The sequence below is a fragment of the Chiloscyllium punctatum genome, chromosome 7 (genome assembly GCF_047496795.1).
Source record: "Chiloscyllium punctatum isolate Juve2018m chromosome 7, sChiPun1.3, whole genome shotgun sequence".
In the NCBI taxonomy this organism is placed as follows: domain Eukaryota; kingdom Metazoa; phylum Chordata; class Chondrichthyes; order Orectolobiformes; family Hemiscylliidae; genus Chiloscyllium; species Chiloscyllium punctatum.
Genome location: NC_092745.1, coordinates 110,102,536 through 110,129,193, shown reverse-complemented (window position 1 = coordinate 110,129,193; position 26,658 = coordinate 110,102,536). Strand labels below are relative to the sequence as shown.

Here is a 26,658-nt window from a genome sequence, read left to right as displayed (position 1 = left end):
GAGGAGGGCTGTTGTCGGCTGCAGAGGGACTTAGATATGATGCAGAGCTGGGCTGAGGAGTGGCAGATGGAGTTCAACCCTGCCAAGTGTGAAGTTGTCCATTTTGGAAGAACAAATAAGAATGCGGAATACAGGGTTAATGGTAGGGTTCTTGGTCAGGTGGAGGAACAGAGGGATCTTGGGGTCTATGTACATAGATCTTTGAAGGTTGCCACTCAGGTGGATAGAGTTTGTAAGAAGGCCTATGGAGTATTATCGTTCATTAGCAGAGGGATTGAATTCAAGAGTCGTGAGGTGATGTTGCAGCTGTACAGGACTTTGGTTAGGCCACATTTGGAGTACTGTGTGCAGTTCTGGTCGCCTCACTTTAGGAAAGATGTGGAAGCTTTGGAGAGGGTGCAGAGAAGATTTACCAGGATGTTGCCTGGAATGGAGAGTAGGTCGTACGAGGATAGGTTGAGAGTTCTCGGCCTTTTCTCGTTGGAACGGCGAAGGATGAGGGGTGACTTGATAGAGGTTTATAAGATGATCAGAGGAATAGATAGAGTAGACAGTCAGAAACTTTTTCCCCGGGTACAACAGAGTGTTACAAGGGGACATAAATTTAAGGTGAAGGGTGGAAGGTATAGGGGAGATGTCAGGGGTGGGTTCTTCACCCAGAGAGTGGTGGGGGCATGGAATGCGCTGCCCGTGGGAGTGGTAGAGTCAGATTCATTGGCGACCTTTAAGCGGCATTTGGATAGGTACATGGATGGGTGCTTAATCTAGGATAGAAGTTCGGCACAACATCGTGGGCCGAAGGGCCTGTTCTGTGCTGTATTGTTCTATGTTCTATGTTCTATGTTCTATAATGAGTGGAATAGATAGAGTCAATAGCCAGAAACTTTTCCCCAGGGCAGGATTGACTGGTACGAGGAGTTTTAGTTTGAAGATATTAGGAGAAATGTATAAAGGAGATGCCAGAGGTAAGTTCTTTACACAGAGAGTTGTGAATACATGGAATGTGTTGCCAGCTGAGGTGGTGGAAGCGAAGTCATTGGGGACATTTAAACGACTGCTGGACATGCACCTGGATAAGCAGTGAGTTGAGGGATGCACAGGTTAAGTTGTTATATTTTACATTAGGATTAAACCTCAGCACAACATCGTGGGCTGAAGGGCCTGCTCTGTGCTGTACTTTTCTATGTTCTCTATGTTCTAAAACTGGCAGGGTTGAAATTAGTCACTGCTAGTCATGCACATTTGATTGATAACACATCAGTAGTACTTTTCATACTGTAGTATATTTTCCTTACTATTGACCATTTTACTTTGAACTTTTTTTTTACAGATGGGACAGCAAACTATTTTCTTATTCTCGATGGGAAGTGAATGACTCTGTCAATGATGATGGTAGGACAACATATGCTGTCATTTTCATGGCACTATAAATTCCAGCTGCATAAATCTTCTGGCCTCACATCCTGGCATATGTCTGAATCTGTACATGATGTGACCCTGGAAATGAGCTGACTATGAAAGTTCTCTTGTATTTTATCAGCTTGACTTAATGGTGATTTTCATCTGGGTCATAAGGTTATTGTTTCAAACTCTATTGTTGCTTGAGCGCATAATTTGGGTGATGCTTTGGTTTAGCATTGGAGAAGTGCTATATATCTAGAAGTGCTCTCAAGTCCAATATCACTGAAGTCATATCTATTTGTTCAGGTAGATGCACAAGATTCCATGGCTGGAGTTATACAAAGATAAAGGAGAAAGTTGGGATTGCAGATGCTGAAGATCATAGTCAAAAGGCATGGTGCTGGAAAAGCACAGCCGGTCAGGCAGCATCTGAGGAGTAGGAGAGGCGATGTTTCCAGCATAAGTCCTTCATCAGGAACATTCCTGATGAAGAGCTTATGCTCAAAATGTTGACTCCCCTGCTCCTCGGATGCTGCCTGACAGGCTGTGCTTTTCCAGCACCACACTTTTTGACTCTTATACAAAGATATGGCAGTGGATTTGAAGGCTAGAAACTAGTGGAGTGGAGGAGAGGATTGAGATGGGGGAGGGACGTGAATTCAACAGACAGCCAAGCACTTATCCTTTCACCGCACCAGGTGTTGCAGTGTTGTTTGTCTACCAATGGACCAGTTGCAACCTTGAAGTGGGAAACTGATGTCCACCTAAGGACCATTCCCCACAGAGAGAGTTTAACCAACACAGGTTGAAGCCCAGATCATGGGTTGTGCTGATAGGTTGCATTGCATGGACTAATGATGGATAGTGGGGTGAGTTACTTAATGATGAAGGGCTTATGCCCAAAACGTTGATTCTCTGCTCCTTGGATGTTGCCTGACCTTCTGTGCTTTTCCAGCACCACACTCTCGACTCTGATGTCCAGCATCTGCTGTCCTCACTTTCTCCTGAGCTACTTAACAACACCCTTGAGGCCATTGGAAAGTTTTCCACAAGAATTCCCCTGCTCCCATTGACTCTCAAACTCCCCAGCCTGGGATCTGTCAATTTGCCACTTGGGATGTTGGAGGTTTCCATGTCTCACCTGCTTGAGCCGCACTTAACACAGCTCACTCAGCCTTTGACTGGCTTGCTGTTCTCTGAGGTGAGACTTCTGATTAAGTGGCCATTAAATAGCCAAGGGCCAGCTGGTATTCCATTTGGGCCCTTCCCTAACCTTGAGCCGGAGGGTGAGATGAGGCAAAAGATCCTGTGTCCCATGCAGTTTCAACCCAGTAATGCTGTTTAAATTGGAGAAGGGAGTTCTCCATAGTGCTGAGCCAGCAATGATTCCTGGCCCACCCAAGGAAAAACAAAATAACAGATTACTTATCTCATTTGCTGTTAATGTGACTTTGCTATGGAGACAATGACCACCATGTTTGTTGACAAAACAAAAAGTGACTGTATTTTAAAATGTAATGAAATATTATGAGGATATTAAAGATGAGAGAAAGATAAATGTAGTTTTGTACCATTTCGGTTGTCCTCACTCCTAACCTTAATTAGCTTGAAGTGAATTAAAACTGTTGATGAAAATCAGCCTGGTGTCTACCATTTAAAAATCATCAACAAAACTTTTTCACACAGTGAGTAGTTAGGGTATGGCATGCAGTCTCCTATATATTGGGGAGACTGGGCGCCTCCTAGCAGAGCGCTTTAGGGAACATCTCCGGGACACCCGCACTAATCAACCACACCGCCCCGTGGCCCAACATTTCAACTCCCCCTCCCACTCTGCCGAGGACATGGAGGTCCTGGGCCTCCTTCACCGCCGCTCCCTCACCACCAGACGCCTGGAGGAAGAACGCCTCATCTTCCGCCTCGGAACACTTCAACCCCAGAGCATCAATGTGGACTTCAACAGTTTCCTCATTCCCCCTTCCCCCACCTCACCCTAGTTCTAAACTTCCTGCTCAGTAACTGTCCCCATGACTTGTCCGGACTTGTCCTACCTGCCTATCTTCTTTTCCACCTATCCACTCCACCCTCCCCTCCCTGACCTATCACCTTCATCCCCTCCCCCACTCACCCATTGTACTCTATGCTACTTTCTCCCCACCCTCACCCTCCTCTAGCTTATCTCTCCACGCTTCAGGCTCACTGCCTTTATTCCTGATGAAGGGCTTTTGCCCGAAACGTCGATTTCGAAGCTACTTGGATGCTGCCTGAACTGCTGTGCTCTTCCAGCACCACTAATCCAGAATATGGCATACACTGCCTGGAAGTGCAGTGGAGGCAAGTTAAATTGAAGCATTCAAGAGGGGAGCATTATTTTGAATAGAAATGATGTTGGATAGGAAATATGTTTATGAGAAAAAAGTAGAAAATTTGTACTTGGTAATAGAACCAGTGCAGGCATGATGGGTCGAATGGCCTCTTTCTGTGCTGTGACAATTCTGAGATTCTGTAAAAATGCTTTGGTGTCAGCAGGGTTCACTGCTGTCAGTTAGATTCAATCCCCCTAACTCGATGATTATGGAATCTCTGTGAGGGATAACTGAATTATGTAAATTAAAATGAATATTCTTTGTGCAATTCTTTCCTCATACCTTCTCATGCCCTACTGCTTGCAATTGTTAAGGAAATCAAATGATTTAGGAATAAGGAGAATGAAAATTATGTTACAGCTGAAAACAAAATCTGCTGATGGTCACAGCAGGTCAGGCAGCATCCATGGTGAGAAAGCAATCTGACGTTTTGAGTCTCGATGACTGTTGAAGTGCCTGAACTGTTGTGATCTGCAGCACTTTTTGTTTTCAGTACAAATTCCAGCATCTGCAGTAATTTGCTGATATATTATACTACAGCTGTACAGATTTCTAATTAGGCCCCATTATAGTGCTTAGTTCAGGATGCAGTACTTCAGTAAGACTGTATTGATCTTTGAGGAAGCACGTCACTGACTGATCAGAAAGATCCTGGTGCTAAAAGGGTGAGATCATTAAGCCAGATTGTACACATTAGATCAGTGGCCTCCAACCTTTTTAAGTATAAGAATACTTTTCAAATTTAAGTGCAACCTAGGATCTACTCCAAAGAAATATGGAATAAACAGTTTATCTTCAGTGCTATATAAATTTAAAACGAAGTATATATAATTGTTCATTTTGTTCACTACTCAATGTGCCATCTGTGGCTGCACATTATCTGGATTGTAGTTTGAATCTACTAGTTGTATTCTGTCAATCAACAGGTATCTGAGAGGTAGATGTGATACTTGAACTTAATTATCTTCATTTGGGAAAACATTGTCTCTTAGAATTATGTGGAGTCAAGGTAAGCTTACTCTTTAAAAGATAGGATGGTCAAAGTATGTATTTTGTCTGTTTACGAGTCCCCAAAAATTACTGTCTGTTGATCTGATCTACAATTCAATTTAATTTTCCACAGTAATTAGAGAATCCAGACAGTGTAGAAATAGGCCAATCGGCTCAACAAGTCCATACCAACACTCTGGAGAGTAATCTACCCAGAGCCATTCCCCTGACTAATGCACCTTACCCACACACTCCTGAACACTATGTGCAACTTCAGCATGGATAATTCACCTAACATCTTTGGATTGTGGGAGGAAACCGGAGCATCCAGAGGATGCTCCACATTGAACCCAGGTCTGTGGTGGTGTGAGGCAGCAGTGTTCGCCACTGAGCTACTGTGCTGCAGTCAATATCAACTCTACTGCTTAGCAAATCAAATACCTTATGGAATTTGGAGGCCGACCCACTAACATCTGTTGGTGGAATGGATTTGAGACCATCGTAATGATTTGTTCTGTTATATCTAATTCCTGAATTCACCTGTTGAATTCCTCTGCTAACTTCCTCAAGTGTGCACAGATGCTTTCTGATTGGAACCACTTTTCTGGGTGCCTTTGATTTCTTTCTAGTAATTTCTCTTGACTCAGGAAGTGTTGCAGCATGTTGATTTTTTTTCAGTTGGGAGGACCAAAGGTCCAGTTTTAATTTGAATAAATTCATAGCAGTGATCATTGTGCTAAGTCTCTGTCCTTTAAGGAACCTGAGGTCAAGCAACCACACAGTGTCTGACAGCTCACTGCACACTTCATTCATTGAACTAAGAAAAGTGACGATATCAGGCATCAGATTTTAAAATCATTGCAGGATCTTCCCTCAACTTAACCATCTCTCAGCAGCATGGAGGATTAGCTCGCCATTGGCGAAGCAGAATTTGTCGAGTGAGGATTTAAACAAAAGATGCGGAAGGGTTCTTGCTGAATCATTTTACAATATTAACAAAAGCTTTCATTCCATGAGAAAAGTCCGTAACTTTAATGGATAAAGTTTCTGTGGATTATGTAGCGGCAATTAACAAAAACAGGGAAATGAGATCATTTCTGCAAAACACAACAAAGACCACACTTGCACCAATCATGGTTGTTGCGCCGTCAGTAGTGACGGAAAATACTTGCTTGATTGGAATGTTTTTCTTAAACGCATTCTTTTTAAATTTATTGTAGGTATCCTCACCCCTTGTTTGTTCTTTAAGTGACCAAAAGGGGAGAAGACCCTCTTTAGTTGTTATGTCCTTAAAAGCAATGTGCACAAAACCTTCAGCTAGACTGTGTCAGTCAAGTCAATTGATTAATCAAATTACAGTAGGAAGTTCTTCCAGTCCTTTGTCTTCAGACAAGGAACCCACTTGTATCGCTATTGTGGAAACACCAAGTCACATTACTGTTTCTTCATTTTTCTTGGAGGCTCTGAATAAAGGGTTTAGTGGCTGCAATCATTGCTGCTTTAATTACTTCGCCATCTGTGAATAATTTCTTGTGTGTTGCCAGAAGATGGCAAATGAGAAAATGATGCTTCAGTAAAGGCCTTACCTTTGTCACTGGCTTAGAAAAATTTGACTGTTAAACTTTCAAAACCGTGTTGAGAGTGTGGTACTGGAAAAGCACAGCAGGCCAGGCAGCATCCGAGGAGCAAATTGAGAAACAAATTTGTAAGGAAGTCTCAGTTATCTGTAAGAATAATGGGGTGGTTATGGTAGGGAATTTTAACTTTCCAAACGTAGACTGAGACTGCCATAGTGTTAAGGGTTTTGATGGAGAGGAATTTGTTAAGTGTGTGCAAGAAAATTTCTAATTCAGTATGTGGTTATACCTACTAGAGAAGTTGCAAAACTTGACCTACTCTTGGGAAATAAGGTAGGGCAGGTGACTGAAGTGTCAATAGGGGAGTACTTTGGGGCCAGCGACCATAATTCTATTAGTTTTAAAATAGCGATGGAAAAGGATAGACCAGATCAAAAAGTTGATGTTCTAAATTGGAGAAAGGCCAATCTTGACGGTATTAGGCAAGAACTTTCAAAAGCTGGTTGGGCACAGATGTTCGCAGATAAAAGGACGGCTGGAAAATGGGAAACTTTCAGAAATGAGATAACGAGAATCCAGAGAAAGCATATTCCTGTTAGGGTGAAAGGAAAGGCTGGTAAGTATAAGGAATGCTGGATGACTAAAGAAATTGAGGTTTTGGTTAAGAAAAAGAAAGAAGCATATGTCAGGTACAGACAGGATAGATCAACAGGGCCTGGGAAATGAATATTCAAGGCTACACGTGCTATTGTAAGGACAGACTGATGGGCAGAGGGGGTGGGGTGACCATGTTGGTAAGGGATGATATTCAGTCCCTTGTGCAGGGGGGACCTAGAATCAGGGGATGTAGAGTCAGTATGGATAGAGCTGAGAAATTCTAAGGGTAAAAAGACCCTATTGGGAGTTATCTACAGGCCCCCAAACAGTAGTCTGGATGTCGGATGCAAGTTGAATCAGGAGCTGAAATTGGCCTGTCGCAAAAATGTTACTACGGTTGTTATGGGGGATTTCAATATGCAGGTAGACTGGGAAAATCAGGTTGGTATTGGACCTCAAGAAAGAGGCTTTGTGGAGTGCCTCCGAGATGGTTTTTACAATTAAGGACAAAAGGGTAACTAGGGAGACAATAGCGCCCCTCAAAGATCAGAAAAATCGACGTTTCGGGCAAAAGCCCTTCATCAGGAGTGAGGCCTGATATGTATTTGGAAAGGCAAGGACTGGTTAGGCATAGCCAATAAGGCTTTATGCATGGGAAATCATATCTCACAAACTTGATTGAATTTTTTGAAGAAGTAACAAAAAAGGATTGATGAGGGCAGAGCAGTAGATATGATCTAGATGGACTTCAGTAAGCCGTTCGACAGGGCTCCCCATGGGAGACTGATGAGCAAGGTTAGATCTCATGGAATACAGGGAGAACTAACCATTTGGATACAGAACTGGCTCAAACATAGAAGACAGAGGATAGTGGTGGAGGGTTGTTTCTCAGACTGGAGGCCTGTGACCAGTGGAGTGCCACAAGGATTGGTGCTCAATCCACTACTTTTCATCATTTTTATAAATGGTTTGGATGTGAGCAGAAGAGGTATAGTTAGTAAGTTTGCAGATGACACCAAAATTGGAGGTGTAATGGACAGCGAAGATTACCATAAGACATAGGAGCAGAAGTAAGGCCATTCGGCCCATCGAGTCCACTCCGCCATTCAATCATGGCTGATGGGCATTTCAACTCCACTTACCCGCATTCTCCCTGTAGCCCTTAATTCCTCGTGACATCAAGAATTTATCAATTTTTGCCTTGAAGACATTTAGCGTCCCAGCCTCCACTGCATTCTGTGGCAATGAATTCCACAGGCCCACCACTCTCTGGCTGAAGAAATGTCTCCTCATTTCTGTTCTGAATTTACCCCCTCTAATTCTGAGGCTGTGTCCACGGGTCCTAGTCTCCTCGCCTAATGGAAACAATTTCCTAGCCACCACCCTCTCCAAGCCATGTATTATCTTGTAATTACAATGGGATCTTGATCAGATAGGCCAATCGGCTAAGAAATGGCAGAAGGAGTTTAATTTAGATAAATGTGAGGTATTGCATTTTGGGAAAGCAAATCTTAGCAGGACGTTTACATTTAATGGTAAGGTCCTAAGGAGTGTTGCTGAACAAAGAAACCTTCAAGTGCAGGTTCATAGTTCATTGAAAATGGAGTCACAGGTAGATAGGATAGTGAAGAAGGCGTTTGGTATGCTTTCCTTTATTGAGTATTGAGTACAAGAGTTGGGAGGTCATATTGCAACTGTACAGGACATTGGTTAGGCCACTGTTGGAATATTGCATGCAATTCTCATCTTCCTATGGGAAAGATGTTGTGAAACTTGAAAGGGTTCAGAAAAGAATTATAAGGATGTTGCCAGGTTGGAGGATTTGAGCTATAGGGAGAAGTTGACTCGGCTAGGGTTGTTTTCCTTAGATCGTTGGAGGCTGAGGGGTGACCTTATAAAATCGTGAGGGACATGGATAGAATAAATGGACAAAGTCTTTTCCCTGGGGTGGGGGAGTCTAGAACTAGAGGGCATAGGTTTAGGGTGAGAGGGGAAAGATATAAAAGAGACCTAAGGGGCAACTTTTTCACGCAGATTGTGGTACGTTTATGGAATGAGCTGCCAGAGGAAGTGGTGAAGCTAGTACAATTGCAACATTTAAAAGGCATCTGGATGGGTATATGAATAGGAAGGGTTTGGAGGGATATGGGCCAGGTGCTGGCAGGTGGGACTAGATTGGGTTGGGATATCTGGTCGGCATGGACGGGTTGGACCGAAGGGTTTGTTTCCATGCTGTACATCTCTATGACTATGACACAGGATTTTCAGAATTGTAGAGAATCTTGAAGTGCAATATTAAATCAATCAATCTATATGATTAAATCTGCTGTTTTACTGTGATGCTGATGAAACTGAATTACACCAGCGAATCACAATGTTTGACTCTACTGCATTCATAAGAGCAACAAGAAACTCTTGCTGGATACCGTGTTGTAAGCAAGAGGCAAATTCTTGTCTGAAATAATATGCTGTTGTTCATTGATAGCAAGTTAAACCCGAGTAATCAATAGACAATAGACAATAGATGCAGGAGTAGGCCATTCAGCCCTTCGAGCCTGCACCGCCATTCAATATGATCATGGCTGATCATTCCCAATCAGTATCCAGTTCCAGCCTTATCTCCATAACCCTTGACTCCACTATCTTTAAGAGCTCTATCCAATTCTTTCTTAAATGAATCCAGAGACTGGGCCTCCACTGCCCTCTGGGGCAGAGCATTCCACACAGCCACCACTCTCTGGGTGAAGTAGTTTCTCCTCATCTCTGTCCTAAATGGTCTACCCCGTATTTTTAAGTTGTGTCCTCTGGTTCGGCACTCCCCCATCAGCGGAAATATGTTTCCTCCTGCCAGAGTGTCCAATCCTTTCATAATCCTATACGTTTCAATCAGATCCCCTCTCAGTCTTCTAAACTCAAGGGAATACAAGCCCAGTCACTTCAGTCTTTCCATGTAAGGCAATCCTGCCATTCCAGGAATTGACCTCGTGAACCTACGCTGCACTCCCTCAATAGCCAGAATGTCTTTCCTCAAATTTGGAGACCAGAACTGTACACAGTACTCCAGGTGTGGTCTCACCAGGGCCCTGTACAGCTGCAGAAGCACCTCTTTGCTTCTATACTCAATCCCTCTTGTTTTGAAGGCCAGCATGCTATTAGCCTTCTTCACGACCTGCTGTACCTGCATGCTTGCCTTCATTGACTGGTGGACAAGAACACCCAGATCTCTCTGAACAGCCCCTTTACCTAATTTGATACCATTGAGGTAGTAATCTGCCTTCCTGTTCTTGCCACCAAAGTGGATAACCATACATTTATCCACATTAAACTGCATCTGCCATGCATCTGCCCACTCACCCAACTTGTTCAGGTCACCCTGTAATCTCCTAACATCCTCATCACATTTCACCCTACCACCCAGCTTTGTATCATCAGCAAATTTGCTAATGTTATTGCTGATACCATCTTCTATATCATTTACATATATTGTAAAAAGCTGTGGTCCCAGCACGGATCCCTGCGGTACCCCACTGGTCACTGCCTGCCATTCCGAAATGGAGCCGTTAATCACTACCCTTTGCTTCCTATTAGCCAACCAATTCTCTATCCAATCTAGTACTTTGCCCCCAATACCGTGCGCCCTAATTTTACTCACTAACCTCTTGTGTGGGACTTTATCAAAAGCTTTCTGAAAGTCCAGGTACACTACATCCACTGGATCTCCCTCGTCCATCTTCTGAGTTACATCCTCAAAAAATTCAAGTAGATTAGTCAAGCATGATTTCCCCTTCATAAATCCATGCTGACTCTGTCCTATCCTGTTACTATTATCCAGATGTGCCGTAATTTCATCCTTTATAATAGACTCCAGCATCTTTCCCACCACTGAGGTCAGACTAACTGGTCTATAATTTCCTGCTTTCTCCCGCCCACCCTTCTTAAAAAGTGGCACAACATTAGCCGCCCTCCAATCCTCAGGAACCGACCCCGATTCTATTGAACTCTGGAAAATAATCACCAGCGCATCCACGATTTCCCGAGCCACCTCCTTCAGTCCCCTGGGATGCAGACCATCAGGTCCCGGAGACTTATCAACCTTCAGACCTAACAGTCTCTCCAACACCAAATCCTGGCAAATATAAATTCCCTTAAGTTCAGGTCCTTCAGCCACTGTTACCTCAGGGAGATTGCTTGTGTCTTCCCCAGTGAACACAGATCTGAAGTACCCATTTAATTCCTCTGCCATTTCTTTGTTCCCAGTAATATATTCCCCTGTTTCTGTCTTCAAGGGCCCAATTTTTGTCCTAACCATTTTTTTGCCTTGGACATACCTAAAAAAGCTTTTACTATCCTCCTTTATATTCTTGGCCAGATTACCATCGTACCTCATTTTTTCTCTGCGTATTTCCTTCTTACTAATCCTCTGTTGTTCTTTAAAAGCTTCCCAGTCCTCCGTTTTCCCACTTATCTTTGCTAAGTTATACTTTTTCTCTTTTAACTTTATATGTTTCTTTACTTCCCTTGTCAGCCACGCCCACCCATGCCTCCTCCTGGGATCTTTCTTCCTTTTAGGAATGAACTGATCCTGCAACTTCTGCATTATACACAGAAATATCCGCCATTGTTCCTCCACGGTCTTCCCTGTTAAGGTATTGCACCATTGAACTTTGGCCAGTTGCTCCCTCATAGCTCCATATTTCCCTTTATTCAACTGAAATATTGTCACTTCCGATTGTACCCGCTCCCTCTCAAATTGCAGATTGAAGCTTATTGTATTATGGTCACTACTTCCCAATGGCTCCTTCACTTCGAGGTCACTGACCAATTCAGGTTCGTTACACAATACCAGATCCAGAATCGCCTTATCCCTGGTCGGCTCCAGCACCAGCTGCTCTAAAAATCCATCTCTGAGGCACTCCACAAAGTCTCTTTCTTGAGGCCCGATACCATCCTGATTCTCCCAGTCTACCTGCATGTTAACATCCCCCATAACAACTGTAGTAACATCTTTGCGACAAGCCAATTTCAGCTCCTGATTCAACTTACATCCGACATCCAGACTACTGTTTGGGGGTCTGTAGATGACTCCCATGAGGGTCTTTTTACCCTTAGTGTTTCGAAGCTCTATCCACACTGATTCTACATCCCCTGACTCTCGGTCCCCCCGCGCAAGGGACTGAATACTCTCCCTTACCAACAAGGCCACCCCACCCCCTCTGCCCGTCAGTCTGTCCTTACGATAGCACGTGTAGCCTTGAATATTCATTTCCCAGCCCTGTCCCCATGAAGCCACGTCTCAGTTATCCCCACAATATCGTATCTGCCAATTTCCAAAAGAGCCTCAAGCTCATCCACCTTGTGTCTAATGCTTCGTGCATTCATATATAGAATTTTTAATTTGTTACTGCTCTCACCCTTCCCCTCAACTCCTATTTCACTCAACTTTACAGCATGATGCCTTTTCCAGTTTTCTGCCTCCTTGATACAGTTGTCTTTCTTGACTTCTCTTGTCTAAGTTCAGTGGGTAAAAGAGGAGGCAAGTGGTGGCCATTATTTCACAGGAAATGGAGTGTAAAAATAGGGAGGTCTTACTAAAATTCTGCAATTGTCCGATCACTGTAGAAATGCTATTCACAGTTTTTGTCCACTTATCTAAGAAAAGTGATTCCAGCTTTGGAGGCTGTCTAGTTAAGGTTCACTAGATTAATCCTGTGTTTGGAGGGATTTTCGTATGAGGAGAGGTTTGAGTAGGTTAGCCTTGTACTTAGGTAAAAGCAATAACTGCAGATGCTGGAAACCAAATTCTGGATTAGTGGTGCTGGAAGAGCACAGCAGTTCAGGCAGCATCCAACGAGCAGCGAAATCGACGTTTCGGGCAAAAGCCCTTCATCAGGAATAAAGGCAGTGAGCCTGCAGCGTGGAGAGATAAGCTGAGGAGGGTGGGGGTGGGGAGAGAGTAGCATAGAGTACAATGGGTGAGTGGGGGAGGAGATGAAGGTGATAGGTCAGGGAGGGGAGGGTGGAGTGGATAGGTGGAAAAAGAGCTAGGCAGGTCGGACAAGTCCGGACAAGTCATGGGGACAGTGCTGAACTGGAAGTTTGAAACTCGGATGAGGTGGGGGAAGGGGAAATGAGGAAACTGTTGAAGTCCACATTGATGCCCTGGGGTTGAAGTGTTCCGAGGCAGAAGATGAGGTGTTCTTCCTCCAGGCATCTGGTGGTGCGGGAGCGGCGGTGAAGGAGGCCCAGGACCTCCATGTCCTTGGCAGAGTGGGAGGGGTAGTTGAAATGTTGGGCCATGGGGCGGTTTGGTTGATTGGTGCGGGTGTCTTGGAGATGTTCCCTAAAGCGCTCTGCTAGGAGGTGCCCAGTCTCCCCAATGTAGAGGAGACCACATCGGGAGCAACGGATACAATAAATGATATTAGTGGATGTGCAGGTAAAACTTTGGATGTGGAAGGCTCCTTTAGGGCCTTGGATAGAGGTGAGGGAGGAGGTGTGGGCACAGATTTTACAGTTCCTGCGGTGGCAGGGGAAAGTGCCAGAATGGGAGGGTGGGTAGTAGGGGTGTGTGGACCTGACCAGGTAGTCATGGAGGGAATGGTCTTTGCGGAAGGCGGAAAGGGGTGGGGAGGGAAATATATCCCTGGTGGTGGGTCTTTTTGGAGGTGGTGGAAATGTTGGCGGATGATTTGGTTTATGCGAAGGTTTGTAGGGTGGAAAGTGAGCACCAGGGGCGTTCTGTCCTTGTTACGATTGGAGGGGTGGGGTCTGAGGGCGGAGGTGCGGGATGTGGACGAGATGCGTTGGAGGGCATTTTTAACCACGTGGGAAGGGAAATTGCGGTCTTTAAAGAAGGAGGCCATCTGGTGTTTTCTATGGTGGAACTGGTCCTCCTGGGAACAGATCCGGCGGAGGTGGAGAAATTGGGAATACGGGATGGCATTTTTGCAAGAGATAGGGTGGGAAGAGGTGTAATCCAGGTAGCTGTGGGAGTCGGTGGGTTTGTAAAAAAATGTCAGTGTCAAGTTGGTCGTCACGAATGGAGATGGAGAGGTCCAGGAAGGGGAGGGAGGTGTCAGAGATGAGGCATTTTTGCAAGAGATAGGGTGGGAAGAGGTGTAATCCAGGTACCATAGCCTTGTACTTATTGCAATTTAGGAGAATGAGTAGAGAACGTATTGAAATGTACAAGATTCTTAGGGGTCTTGACATGGTATTTGCGGACTAGTTATTTTCCCTTGTGGGACAGACTAGACCAGAGTGTGTAATCTCAGATTAAGGAGTTGCCTGTTGTGGTTCTGTTCGCCGAGCTGGGAATTTGTGTTGCAGACGTTTCGTCCCCTGTCTAGGTGACATCCTCAGTGCTTGGGAGCCTCCTGTGAAGCACTTCTGTGATCTTTCCTCCGCGATTTGTAGTGGTTTGAATCTGCTGCTTCTGGTTGTCAGTTCCAGCTGTCCGTTGCAGTGGCCGGTATATTGGGTCCAGGTCGATGTGCTTATTGATTGAATCTGTGGATGAGTGCCATGCCTCTAGGAATTCCCTGGCTGTTCTCTGTTTGGCTTGTCCTATAATAGTAGTGTAGTCCCAGTCGAATTCATGTTGCTTGTTGTCTGAGTGTGTGGCTACTAAGAATTGCAAAACCAACGTAGTGCACAAAATCCCATGGAAGGACTGCACAAAACACTACATAGGACAAACAGGAAGACAGCTAATGATCCGCATCCATGAACACCAACTAGCCACGAAGCGACATGACCAGCTATCCAATATATCAGCCACTGCAACGGACAGCTGGAACTGACAACCGGAAGCAGCAGATTCACCCACTACAGATGGTGGAAGAAAGATCACAGAAGCGCTTCACAGGAGGCTCCCAAACAGAGGATGTCACCTAGACAGGGGACAAAACGTCTGCAACACAAATTCCCAGCTCGGCGAACAGAACCACAACAACGAGCACCCAAGCTACAAATCTTCTCACAAACTTTAAGGAGTTGCCTATTTAAGACAGAGCTGAAGTGTATTTTCTTGTGTGAGAATCAGTGGAATTCCTTATTGCAGAGGGTTGTCGAAGTTGGGTCAGTCAATATGTTCAAGGCTGTGATAGACAGATTTGTAATCATAAAGGAATCAGAGTTTAGGGAAAAGGCAGGAAAGTGGAGTTAAGGATTATGAGATCAGGCATGATCTTATTGAATGAAGAAGCAAATTCGATGGGCCAAATAGCATACTTCTGTTCCCATATCTTGTGATCTTCTGAGGATACTGAAGCTGCTCATTGTAATTTTTTAGATGCCTTCCCACCCACCACTTAGACAACGCGTTTAGTGGCCAGAGTGGAGGATCAGATCCAGGAGACTATTATCATGGTCCCTTCTGGATGATCCCAGGTTCTGCTCAAGAGGAGAGCTGTTGAGAGACTTTGGCTTGTGGGATTGGAGAAAAGAGAGCACCTCAGTGTTGCCGTGAGGGATAGAGAAAACATATGAGTCCTGGAAAGAGAGGAGATCGGCAAAGGGCTGAGAATAGATTAGTAGCAGTCACGGCTGAAGGCTTCCTTTAAGGCCCAGGGTTAGAGGGGGTTGGTGGCAATGTTGGTGTACTGTCCTGCTTTTTCTGATCCACAAAGATCAGAGAAAAAGGAATTTACTTCATGGAGCAAACTGCTCCTGCCTCCCATTTCTTGCCCAATTTCCTGACCCCAAAGAGACTAGCAGCAAAGAAGAACAAAGAAAATTTACAGCCCAGAACAGGCCCTTCGGCCTTCCTAGCCTGAGCCGATCCAAATATACTGTCTAAAACTGTCGGTCAATTCCTAAGCATCTGTATCCCTCTGTTCCCCACCTACTCATCCATCTGTCCAGACGCATCTTAAATGAATCTACCGTGCCTGCCTCTGCCACTTCTGCTGGCAACGCGTTCCAAACGCCCACCACCCTCTGTGAAATACTTACCGCGTGTGTCCCCCTTAAACTTTCCACCTCTCACTTTGTAAGCATGACCTCTCGTTATTGAATCCTTCACCCTGGGAAAAAGCTTGTCTCTATCCACCCTGTCTATACCCTTCATGATTTTGTAAACCTCAATCAGGTCCCCCCTCAACCTCCTTTTTTCTAATGAAAATAAACCTAACCTACTCAACCTGTCTTCATAACTAGCACCTTCCATACCAGGCAACATTCTCGTAAATCTTCTCTGCACCCTCTCCAAAGCATCCACATCCTTTTGGTAATGTAGCGTGTGTCAGTGCATTTTAAATAGACTTCCTATAGTACTGTGGTAGCTCGATATAACGATGTTCATAAACCATCCCATCTCTCATGGAAAGATGCCACAAAGCCCCTGGAAAAACACTAAAAGGTGCAATTGTGTGGGTTGACTCATGTTTTGCACAAAAATAGAAATTGCTGGATAGCTCAGCAGGTCTGGCAGCATCTGTGGACACAAATCAGCATCAATGTTTTGGATCTGGTAACCCTTCCTCAGAATTGATGGTATCAAGGAAAAATAGCTTTTTTTATGCAGAAGATGGGCTCAGGAGAGGGGGGTAAGGAGTAAAGGATAGGTCGAGATAGAGCTCAAAGAGAGAGAAAACCGTTGGATAGATAAATTAGTGGATAATAACCAGGCTGGGAGGATGAATAGCTGCTAATGGGGATTATTAGCGGCTAACAATGGGTTGTGTGTAATAGCAGACCATGTGATAACAAGCTGAAAATGTGTTGCTGGAAAAGCGCAGCAGGTCAGGCAGCATCCAAGGAGCAGGAGAATCGACGTTTCGGGCATGAGCCCTTTTTCAGGAAAAACTCCTGCTCCTTGGATGCTGAAAAAAAACTCCTGCTCCTTGGATGCTGCCTGACCTGCTGCACTTTTCCAGCAACACATTTTCAGCTCTGATCTCCAGCATCTGCAGTCCTCACTTTCTCCATGTGATTAGAAGGCCTGCTGTGTGGGATTTGGAGTAAGGACATGGGAGAATATCCCTGATGCTCTAAGATTGTTGAACTCGACAGGTCCAGAAGGCTGTCGAGTTTCCAAGTGGGAAATGAGGTGCTGTTCTTCCAGCTTGCACTGAGCTTGCTGGAGCAATGCAGCAAGCCTGCGACAGGGAACAAGGTGATGTGTTGGAAGTGGCAGGCAACTGCAAACTTTAGTTCTTTTTTGCAGACAGAATGAAGATATTTTGCGAAGCGGTCACCCAGTCTACACTTTGTTTCCCCAATGTAGAGGAGACCACATTGTCTGCAGCGAATGCAGTAAACCAGATTGTGAGACGTGCAGGTAAAACGCTGCTTTACCTGGAAGATGTATTTAGACCCTTGAGTACCGTGGAAGGTGGAAGTAAGTGGGCAGGTGTTACACCTTCTGAGGTTGTAGGTGAAAATGTCTGGAGCTGGAAGCGTGGATCTTGAGAGTAAAGGAGTGGTCCAGGATGTCCTGGAGGGAATGGCCCTTGTGGAAGGCTGACAAGGGAGGGGAGGGAATTCATAGAATTATGGAATCGCTGCAAGTGTGGAATCAGGCCATTTGGCCCTACAAGTCCACACCTACCCTCTGAAGAGTAACGCACCCAGACTCCATTCCCCTACCCTATTAATCTACATTTACTCCTAACTAATGCACCTAACCTCCACTATCCTGAATACTATGGGCAATTTTAGCATGGCTACTTCACCGAATCTGCACATCTTTGGATTATGGGAGGAAGCAGAGCACCGGAGGAAACCCACGCAGACAAGGGTAGAATGTCTAAACTCCACACAGACAGTCACCCGAGGCAGGAATCTAACCCGGGTCCCTGGCGCTGTGAGGCACCAGTGCTAACTACTGAGCCACTGTGCTAGGGAATGTGTCTGGTGGTGGCACCTCCCTGGATGTGGTAGAAATGGCAGCTAATGATCCTCTGGATGTGAGTGCTTTTGGGGTGACAGGTGAGGGCATGGAGGTCCCTATTGTTGTTATGGGAAGGAAGAGAGAGGACGAGGGGCGATGTGCAGGAAATGGGTCAGACCCAGCTGAGGACCCTGTCAACTACAGTGCTGGGAAATCCTGGTTTGAGGAAGAAGGTGGACATTTTGGGGACCACTGTCAAAGTTGGCATTATCAGAACAGAGACAACGGAGATGGAATAGAGCCTTTACAGGAAACAGGGAGTGAGGATTAGACTCGATTAGATCACTTACAGTGTGGAAACAGGCTCTTCGGCCCAACAACTCCACACCGACCTGCCGAAGCGCAACCCACCCAGACCCATTCCCCTACATTTACCTCTTCACCTAACACTACGTGCAATTTTAGCATGGTCATTTCATGCAACCTGCACATTTTTGGACTGTGGGAGGAAACCCACGCAGACACTGGGAGAATGTGCAAACTCCACACAGTCAGTCGCCTGAGGCGGGAACTGAACCCAAGTCTCTGGCGCTGTGAGGCAGCAGTGCTAACCACTGTGCTGCCCATAGAGTGTTTAGTCAAGGTAACTGTGCGAGTCACTGGGTTTGTTGTGGATATTTGTGGCCTGCCTATCCCCAGAAATAGAAACAGAAATGTCAAGGAAGTGAGGGGAGGAGTCAGAGATGGGACAGGTGAAGTTGAAAGTGGGGTTGAACTTGGAAATTAAATAGATAAACTTTTCCATTTCCAAACAGAGAGGGAAGCAGCAATGATGGTATCATTGATATTACCGGAGAAAGATTTGTGGGTGGTGGCCAGAATAGGACTGGAATACGGAATGTTCCACATCTCCCACACGAGATAGGCATAGCTAGGGCCCATGCTGATACCTGTGGTCATCCCTTTGACCTGAAGAAAGTGAGAGGGAAGCATCACTGGACCCAAAACATTAACTATGACTTCTCTTCACATGTGCTGCCAGACCTGCTGAGCTTTACTAGCAATTTCTGTTTTTGTTTCTGAGTTAAAAGAAAAGTTGTTTGGAGTGAAGATGAGCTCAGCCAGGTGAGGAGGCCGATGGTGGATGGAGCTGGGTCAGACCTTTTTTACAGGAAGAAGCAGAGAGCCCTGAGACCATCCTGAAGGGGAATGGGTGTGTAAAGGGATTGCGTTGTAAAGAGCAGGTGGCTGGAGCCAGCAAACTGGAAATTCTGAAACTGACATAAAGTGTCAAAAGAATCGCAGATCTAAGTGGGAAGCAACTGGACAAGGGGAGAACAAACTGAGTCAGTGAAGGAAGAGATGAGTCCCATGCGACAGGAGCAGGCAGAAACCCAACTGGTCTGCCCAGCCAGTCCTGTTTGTGGATTTTGGGAAGAAGGTAGTGTGTGGGGCTGGCGGTCTATGGGCTTGGAGACAGTGGGAGGGGGAGATCACCAGATGAAATATGGATAGTGACCATTGTGGAGGAGGTAGCTTGGTGTTTATGGTGGGGTCAGCGTTTGATCATTTAACCTCTCTCATCAATTCTGGGTAGGGAATGTTTGGGGCAGGGTCATTGATATTGAGCTCACAACTTCCAAAACAAAACAGTGAGAAATGCTCCCAGAATAAATGGTTAGAATTCTGAAAGACAGCTTCAGCCTATAACTACTTATTACAGAGATGAATGATAACAAAGAGCCAAGGTGATAATTTATATGGAAATTTACTCAGGAACTTGTGATGTTGCTGTAAAATTGGTGTTTCTTCCTGTGTCATGACATGTGAATTGAAAAGAATTGCTCGGATCTTTTTCCAAAGGCCTACCAGTATTAAAAAATATCCTCCCTGTATCATTCCGAGCCAATGGTCCAGTGTTGAAAAAGACTGTGCAAAAACTCTGGATAGTTAACCTGCATGCTATGACTTTGTTATTTCAATATCAATGACCCCACCCCAAACATTCCCTACCCTTAATTGATGAGAGGGGGTAAATGGTCAAACGCTGACCCCATCGTAGAACACCAGGCTACTTCCTCCACAGTGGTCACTATCCATATTTCATCAGGTGATCTCCCCCTCCCACTGTCTCCAAGCCCCACACACTACCTTCTTCCCAAAATCCACAAACAGGACTGGCTGGGCAGACCAGTTGGGTTTCTGCCTGCTCCTGTTGCACGGAACTCATCTCTTCCTACATTGACTCAGTTTGTTCTCCCCTTGTCCAGTCCCTTCCCACTTCGATCTGCGATTCTTTTGACACTTTATGCCAGTTTCAGAATTTCCAGTTTGCTGGCTCCAGCCACCTCCTTCCTCTTTTCAATGCAATCCCTTTACACACCCATTTGTTATTTCATGGAAGTTCAAATGAGCTTTTAACATTTCTTCTGTCAGATTGAGACTGCACTTAAAACACAATTAGCTTTGCCAAACGGTGGACAGCAACTACTTAGGACAAAAAAAATCAATTGCATACTTCGCTCCCCTCCTGCATGGTTCTTGACTCAAAATCAGGAAACCTGTCTTACAAATCATTTTTGCCAAGACCTAACCATCACCAGCAGTGTGACTTAATGAGGTAAAGCAGTTAACTGTTTGAATGCCACAAAATACCTCAAACATTGCTTGTAAAAGCTCATGAAAGAAAACCAATAGTTGTATTAACATCTTAAATTTTCTATGCATTGTTCATTTCCTTAAATATTTGGTTTATATTATCAAATTGCTTTCAATATTCCATCTTTTCTTTACCCCCATCGTGATTCTTTTCCCATTCTATTATTATTTTCACCTTCATCTCTGTCTATTATTACCGAGTATATTTTTTCAGTCTCATGAGGTAGGAGTTTCATAAGAAATTGTCATGTTTTTGATTAAACTTACTGCACCTGGAAATTGAACCAACCACATTAATCAAGAGAAATGCCCACTCACATCAAATTAGTTACAAAATCCCAATCATTGAATCAGCTAACTCATTAATCTTTTATATGGCCCCTCAGAACTGGTAATAAGGACATTTTGAAATTAGTTCTTTTGCTGGCTGGTAAGTTTCAGTGCTTAAATACTCCTGTTACCAAACAAAGCATATAAACCCCTAGATTTTCAGCATAGGGCCCCATTGGCTATGGGCACAGTGGTGCCAATGATGGTGAAAGAAGACTGACAAGAGGGAAAAAATGGCATGAGTAGCAGGAATGTGGAATTTTGCAGGAGTTATAGAGTTGGTTAAGGTTCCAGTGCCATGGACGGGAAAGGCAAAGAGTGAATTTGTCACAAAAATGAGAATTGAATCATTAGATAATTGGGACCAAACGTGGATCGGTCAGGACTGAAGAGAGTGGAGGAAGATTTGCTCCTGGACAGGACATGATCAGGAGATTTGAAGAGTTAAAATTGATTTAGGGATGCCGGTGTTGGACTAGGGTGTACAAAATTAAAAATCACACAACACCAGGTTATAGTCCAACAGGTTTATTTGGAAGCGCTAGTTTTCAGATTGCTGCTCCTTCATCAAGTGGTTGTGGAGAATAAGATTGTAAGACACAGAATCTATAGCAAAAGTTTACAGTGTGATGTAACTGAAATTATATATTGAAAAAGACGTGGATTGTTTGTTAATTCTCTCAACTTTTAGAATGACCACGTTAGTTTCAATTCTTTCATATGTAAATCGCAAACATTTTTTAAAAAGTTACATTCTCAAGTCAACTTTAACTATCAGCTGATGAAGGAGCGTCGCTCCGAAAGCTAGTATGCTTCCATTTAAACCTGTTGGACTATAACCTGGTGTTGTGTGATTTTTAACTTTGTACACCCCAGTCCAACACCAACATCTCCAAATCATTTAACAATTGGTGTCATGTCGCCCCAGATAATGTATTGAAGGTGTGAGCTTCCCTGTGTGAGGCTGCCTGTGCCACAATGGTCAGACTGATTCTAATCTAAAAAATTGATTTACAGAATCTTTCATGGATTCATGCAGTTTTTGAGCAAAGTAAAATGTAATTCTGCAAATACCAATTCACCCCGCAAATTTATATGTGTATGTGTGTTGGGGGCGAGGGGGAGCTTGGGGAGTTTATCAGTGTCTTTTGAGAGAGTGTGTGTATATGAGTGTGGATTAAAGTCTGTAAAGTGCGAGGGTTAGCAGGATAGTTGATGCACCTAATTGGCCTAAGATGCTTGGGGAAAAATGAAGAACAGTTTTTTCCTCAGTCGCACTATTCCATTTTACTGCAGTTTATACATTTTTGTTTTGAATTTCAGCAGCTTTGCTTAGCCTCCAATGAATTGTGATTGCATTAAGTTTCCATTATAAATTGAGTTGTAAGATTAATTCAAAAAACATTTTGAATAGATACTCCCTTCATGTTTTGATTCCATTTAAAGCATAATAGTTTTGGACTAGCTTCCATTGTGAGGTATGTATATACTTTCATGTTTGTCGTTAGTATGACCTTAAGTTTGGCAACTTCAGAACTCTGACAGAGTACATAAATTTTCTGTGCATCTATATGTCAAAATGAAAAAGGGAGCAATGAAAAAGACTGATCTTCTGGCTAGGGCTGGAGATTGCTGAACTTACATCAAAGTCTCCAGCTGCAATTAAGAAGGACAGGAGTATGGGCCGGTTTTAGTTCAAAATGAGAAACAAAACTATTGACATCTATTGAAAGTGAATCAAGCTATTTTCTAACCACGTCAAAATGAGTACTATAACCATTCAAATAAAAGTAAGCCTTGTCAGAATCATTGAGCAGAGTTTATATTTTTATAGTCAGCTAATGCAAAAGAAGCAATTCACATATTTTGGCATCCCAATTGATAACCTAAGATAGACATTCATAAATGTTCCAATTCATTGATAAGTTTAAATTTATTCAGGTTGATGAAAATCAGTGTGAGCTTTGGCCCTTGAAAACAAATCAGTGTATCTCTAAATGAAGCTGATACAACTTGAACCAGACTGTTTATTTCTAAATGAAGGTCAAACAGCTGCAGCCATAAAAAGTCACTGATAATAGAAAACTTGAAGGTTATTCATGATTAGTAGTAATTTACATGATTCACAGGGAGTCTTTCACAATTACTGTAATTGTAATCTTTCCCAAGAGCTCAGGGATGTTTTGCTGTGAGAATGCTGCGTATACAATGAAAAGTCATAGGATTTTATCCCTGGTCAGTCTGTAGTTAGCTATCTTTAAGGAGTGACAGTTTGCCTCAATGCTCCAGTTTAGAGTGTGGAAAACAGCCAGGATTCTTGGGACTTGATCGCTTGCTGGTAATCCTTATGTGTGACTATTGGTGAGGAGTGGTTTGGATTTGATGCCATCTTTCCTCCTGACAGAGCATCTGCCATGGCTCACACTTCAATGAGGGGCACTTGTACAAGGTAATCAAGGCTGTTAATGCCTGTGGAAATTTACCCTAATAAGGTTCGTCTGCCTCAACCCCATGAGCATCGGACTGTTCTTTGTAATGTTCAGAATTGCTTGGTCAAGAAACCTCCTTAATGGCCTCCTGTGTTTTATTAAAAGCAAATTACTGTGGATGCTGGAATCTGAAACCAAAAGAGAAAATGCTGGACAATCTCAGCAGGTCTGGCAGCATCTGTAAGGAGAGAAAAGAGCTGATGTTTCGAGTCTAACTGACCCTTTGTCAAAGCTTTGACAAAGGGTCAGTTAGACTCGAAACATCAGCTCTTTTCTCTCCTTAAGTATGCTGCCAGACCTGCTGAGATTTTCCAGCATTTTCTCTTTTGGTTCCTGTGTTCTTTTCATTCCAATTCACCCAATTCTTTTACAAATCATACCAAGCAATAGGCTTCTACTTTCCTATTTTCCCTATGTTCAACAACCTGAAGTGAGTCCATACTATCAAAAATCTGTATTGTTTTTATTTGCTGATAAATCTTTCCATTGGATCAAGCTCTCTGTACTTTTCTTCTGCCCTGCATCACAACCTACACCTTATCTCACCAATGTATTTACAGTGAAATTGGAACTGAAAAAATTGACAGTGTGCCTTGTATTTCTCACAGTATCTGATCTTCTGCCATTAATGCATGTCCTACCATCATTTCACTCTTCTATCACAAATGGAATTCTCGGCTGCCTTAGCCTGAGTCCAGAAGTCCTTAAGTTCTTAAGCCTCTCCACCTCGCCACTTTCTTTGTATTTCAAAGTCCTCTCTTTTAGCTATCGCTGTTAGTTTATTTCATTGTAGTTTGATATCTGTTTCATTTCTGTGTCATATCAATGAATATTTCAACTCCTTAAAGACATGATATAAATGTAAAAAGTTGTTGCTTATTCATTATGATATCTTTCCTGTTTAGGTTATTACCTACTGCAACCATGTCAACCACATAGACATTTCAAATGCAAAGACCTTGATGTGGAAGCAATTATCATTTCTTCACAATTGTCAAATTCAACACATGGTTCAAGTAAAGAAATTGAGTCGTGTATGAATGAAGAGTATTTCGCTGGCCAGAAAGGTAAGCACTCCCCTTTGCAGCAAATCACCTCCAAAGATCTGAATGAGTATGCTACAAATTCTCAGAATACAACTGAACCAATTTCCAGAAAATGTACAACTGTACCTTTGGTGAGAAAGCATACAAGTGGGCAGCAAAAGAGTGATATTCCAAATGCAACCTGGTCTGATAATAAGTGTGCAAATCCTTTGGTGCCCATACCAAACCATGTGCATCGTGGCAATGAGCTGAAAGGTCAGGCACAAGTAATGCAGTCAAGATCAACAATTTCTGAGTGTGATGATCAGGAGAATAGCAGCTACTGTAAAAACTCTTCCCAAGCTTGTGAACTATCAACAGCAAAGGAACTTCTGTTTATTTCGAAAAGTAGACTATCCACCCATTCAAAAATTGAAAGGAAAAATAAACATTCAAAAACCTGCAGTGAAGAAAAGAGACATTGGAAAGAAGAGCCATTTCAAGTCCAAGCTTTATCCAAAAATTCTGTTCACTCAACGACGTTAAACAAATTTAAAAATGGCATTGCGTGCAACACAATGGATAAGAAAAAGGATGGCAGTTGTATAAGAGAAAATCTGATCAACAAACAAATCAATGGAAAAAGTATTCCAGATTCAGATAACTCTGCAGTAGGTTTATCAGAAAGTTGTCTTAAAGTATGTTCTTTACAACCGACTCTTGACATGGCAAGAGAGGATATGAATGCACTCTCGTATAAATCTGGCTGTGGTAAACATGATCACACCAGTGATTTTCTCCAAAGCTTATCCAAAGAAGGAATGGAAAGGAAACGTCAAAATTATCAGCCTGCTACAGTCACCCTGATGGAAGATAAGAATTCATCAGCAGAAGCATCAGAATTTATCACATTGCATGATCAACAGGAGTTTCAAGGAACACAGTCTGTGGTAAACATCTTATTAATTTATAATGCAATATGAAATATGAAATAAGTGATCAACTTCTAGCCATTGACAAACCACACACCTTAATTTCAACTTACTGTTTTTCTCTAACCTATGGGGTTAGCCTATATATCTCAGATCTGCCACTCTACTGCCATGACAGAAGTAACAACCTCCTTTTGTATTGTATCATTCTTGAATTCTACGTAACTGGCTGCACTACTTTAGTTACCTGCAGCACAGAGCGAATGCTGGTTTAATATATGAAGTTTAAGTGCAGCAATCTGCAGGGAATTAATGGTATAAAACCTATTAAGGTTCAATTTTGATGCTCAATCACTGAAGTTTTCATATTTCATTTTGTGATACAAGTCTTGCAGATTCAAATGGGAAACATAAGTTATTATATTTCTTTGAGATGACTATCGTGTAAATTTTTATCAATAAAATTTACCAGGTTCTGATCAATATCTGGGCAGCATGGTGGCTCAGTGGTTAGCACTGCTGCCTCACAGCGCCAAGGACCCAGGTTTGATTTCCACATTGGACAACTGTCTGTGTAGAATTTGCACATTCTCCCTGTGTCTGCATGGATTTCCTCCCATAACCCAAAAGATGTGTGGGGCCGGTGAATTGGCCATTCTGGGTCTGGGTGGGTAGCTCTTCGGAGGGTCAGTGTGGACTTGTTGGGCCAAATGGCCTGTTTCCACACTGGAGGGAATCTAATCTGAATGTTTTGTATTGAACTCACTTAACGTTGTAGTTGTGTTCTGATAAATCATGACCAAGTGAAACAACTTTAAGCAGGTTGTAATTTTCCATCAGAACCGATAGTTGGTGCTATAATGTAAGTGCGATAGTTGGGTGCTGTAATGTAAGTGCGATAGTTGGGTGCTGTAATGTAAGTGCGATAGTTGGGTGCTGTAAAATCTTCCTTGCCAGGAAAGTAAAACACATTAAAACATTATACCTGTAAGTTAAAATATTTTATATTGCTAAATTCATATTGGTAAATTAACTAACTTCCAAAACATAAAAATAAAAAGTGAACTCTTTCTATATTCCAACCAGTCATCACCTCTTCGTCAGATTGATGCTCTCGCTTTCTGACTCTCACTTTGTCCATCTCTCTCTCTCTCTCTCTCTCCCTCTCTCTCTGAGTGTCTGACTGCTTCCCTGTTGACCTTCACCTTTGCCACTTCCATTCCCAAACACTCACTGTGAGCAAGTGCTTCAGAGAGGTAGACGACAGAGAGAGAAAGCAAGTGAGGGAGTGTGATGTGCTTAGAGTGAAATGGCGCGTGGAATGGACAGGGATCGGGGAGAAACCTGTATGGAGGAGAACCAAGGAGGAAATTATTGAGCAGGAGGGTCAGCAGGCCAGCAGAAAACAGTGAGTGGGAGAGCGTGTTGAGGAACAGGAAAGGCCACTCCAAACTGGCGC

The 26,658-nt window shown here is 43.5% G+C and overlaps 1 protein-coding gene across 1 annotated transcript in view; it reads left to right on the top strand.

Annotated features, from left to right (window-relative positions):
• The window catches only part of LOC140480040 (uncharacterized), a 46,204-nt gene that overhangs the window by 16,065 nt on the left and 3,481 nt on the right, over positions 1 to 26,658 (top strand). The window contains exons 2-3 of the mRNA XM_072574592.1: positions 1,331 to 1,392; positions 24,148 to 25,217. Of these exons, the coding sequence (XP_072430693.1) occupies positions 1,331 to 1,392; positions 24,148 to 25,217 (1,132 nt within the window). The remainder of the gene's footprint in view (positions 1 to 1,330; positions 1,393 to 24,147; positions 25,218 to 26,658) is intronic.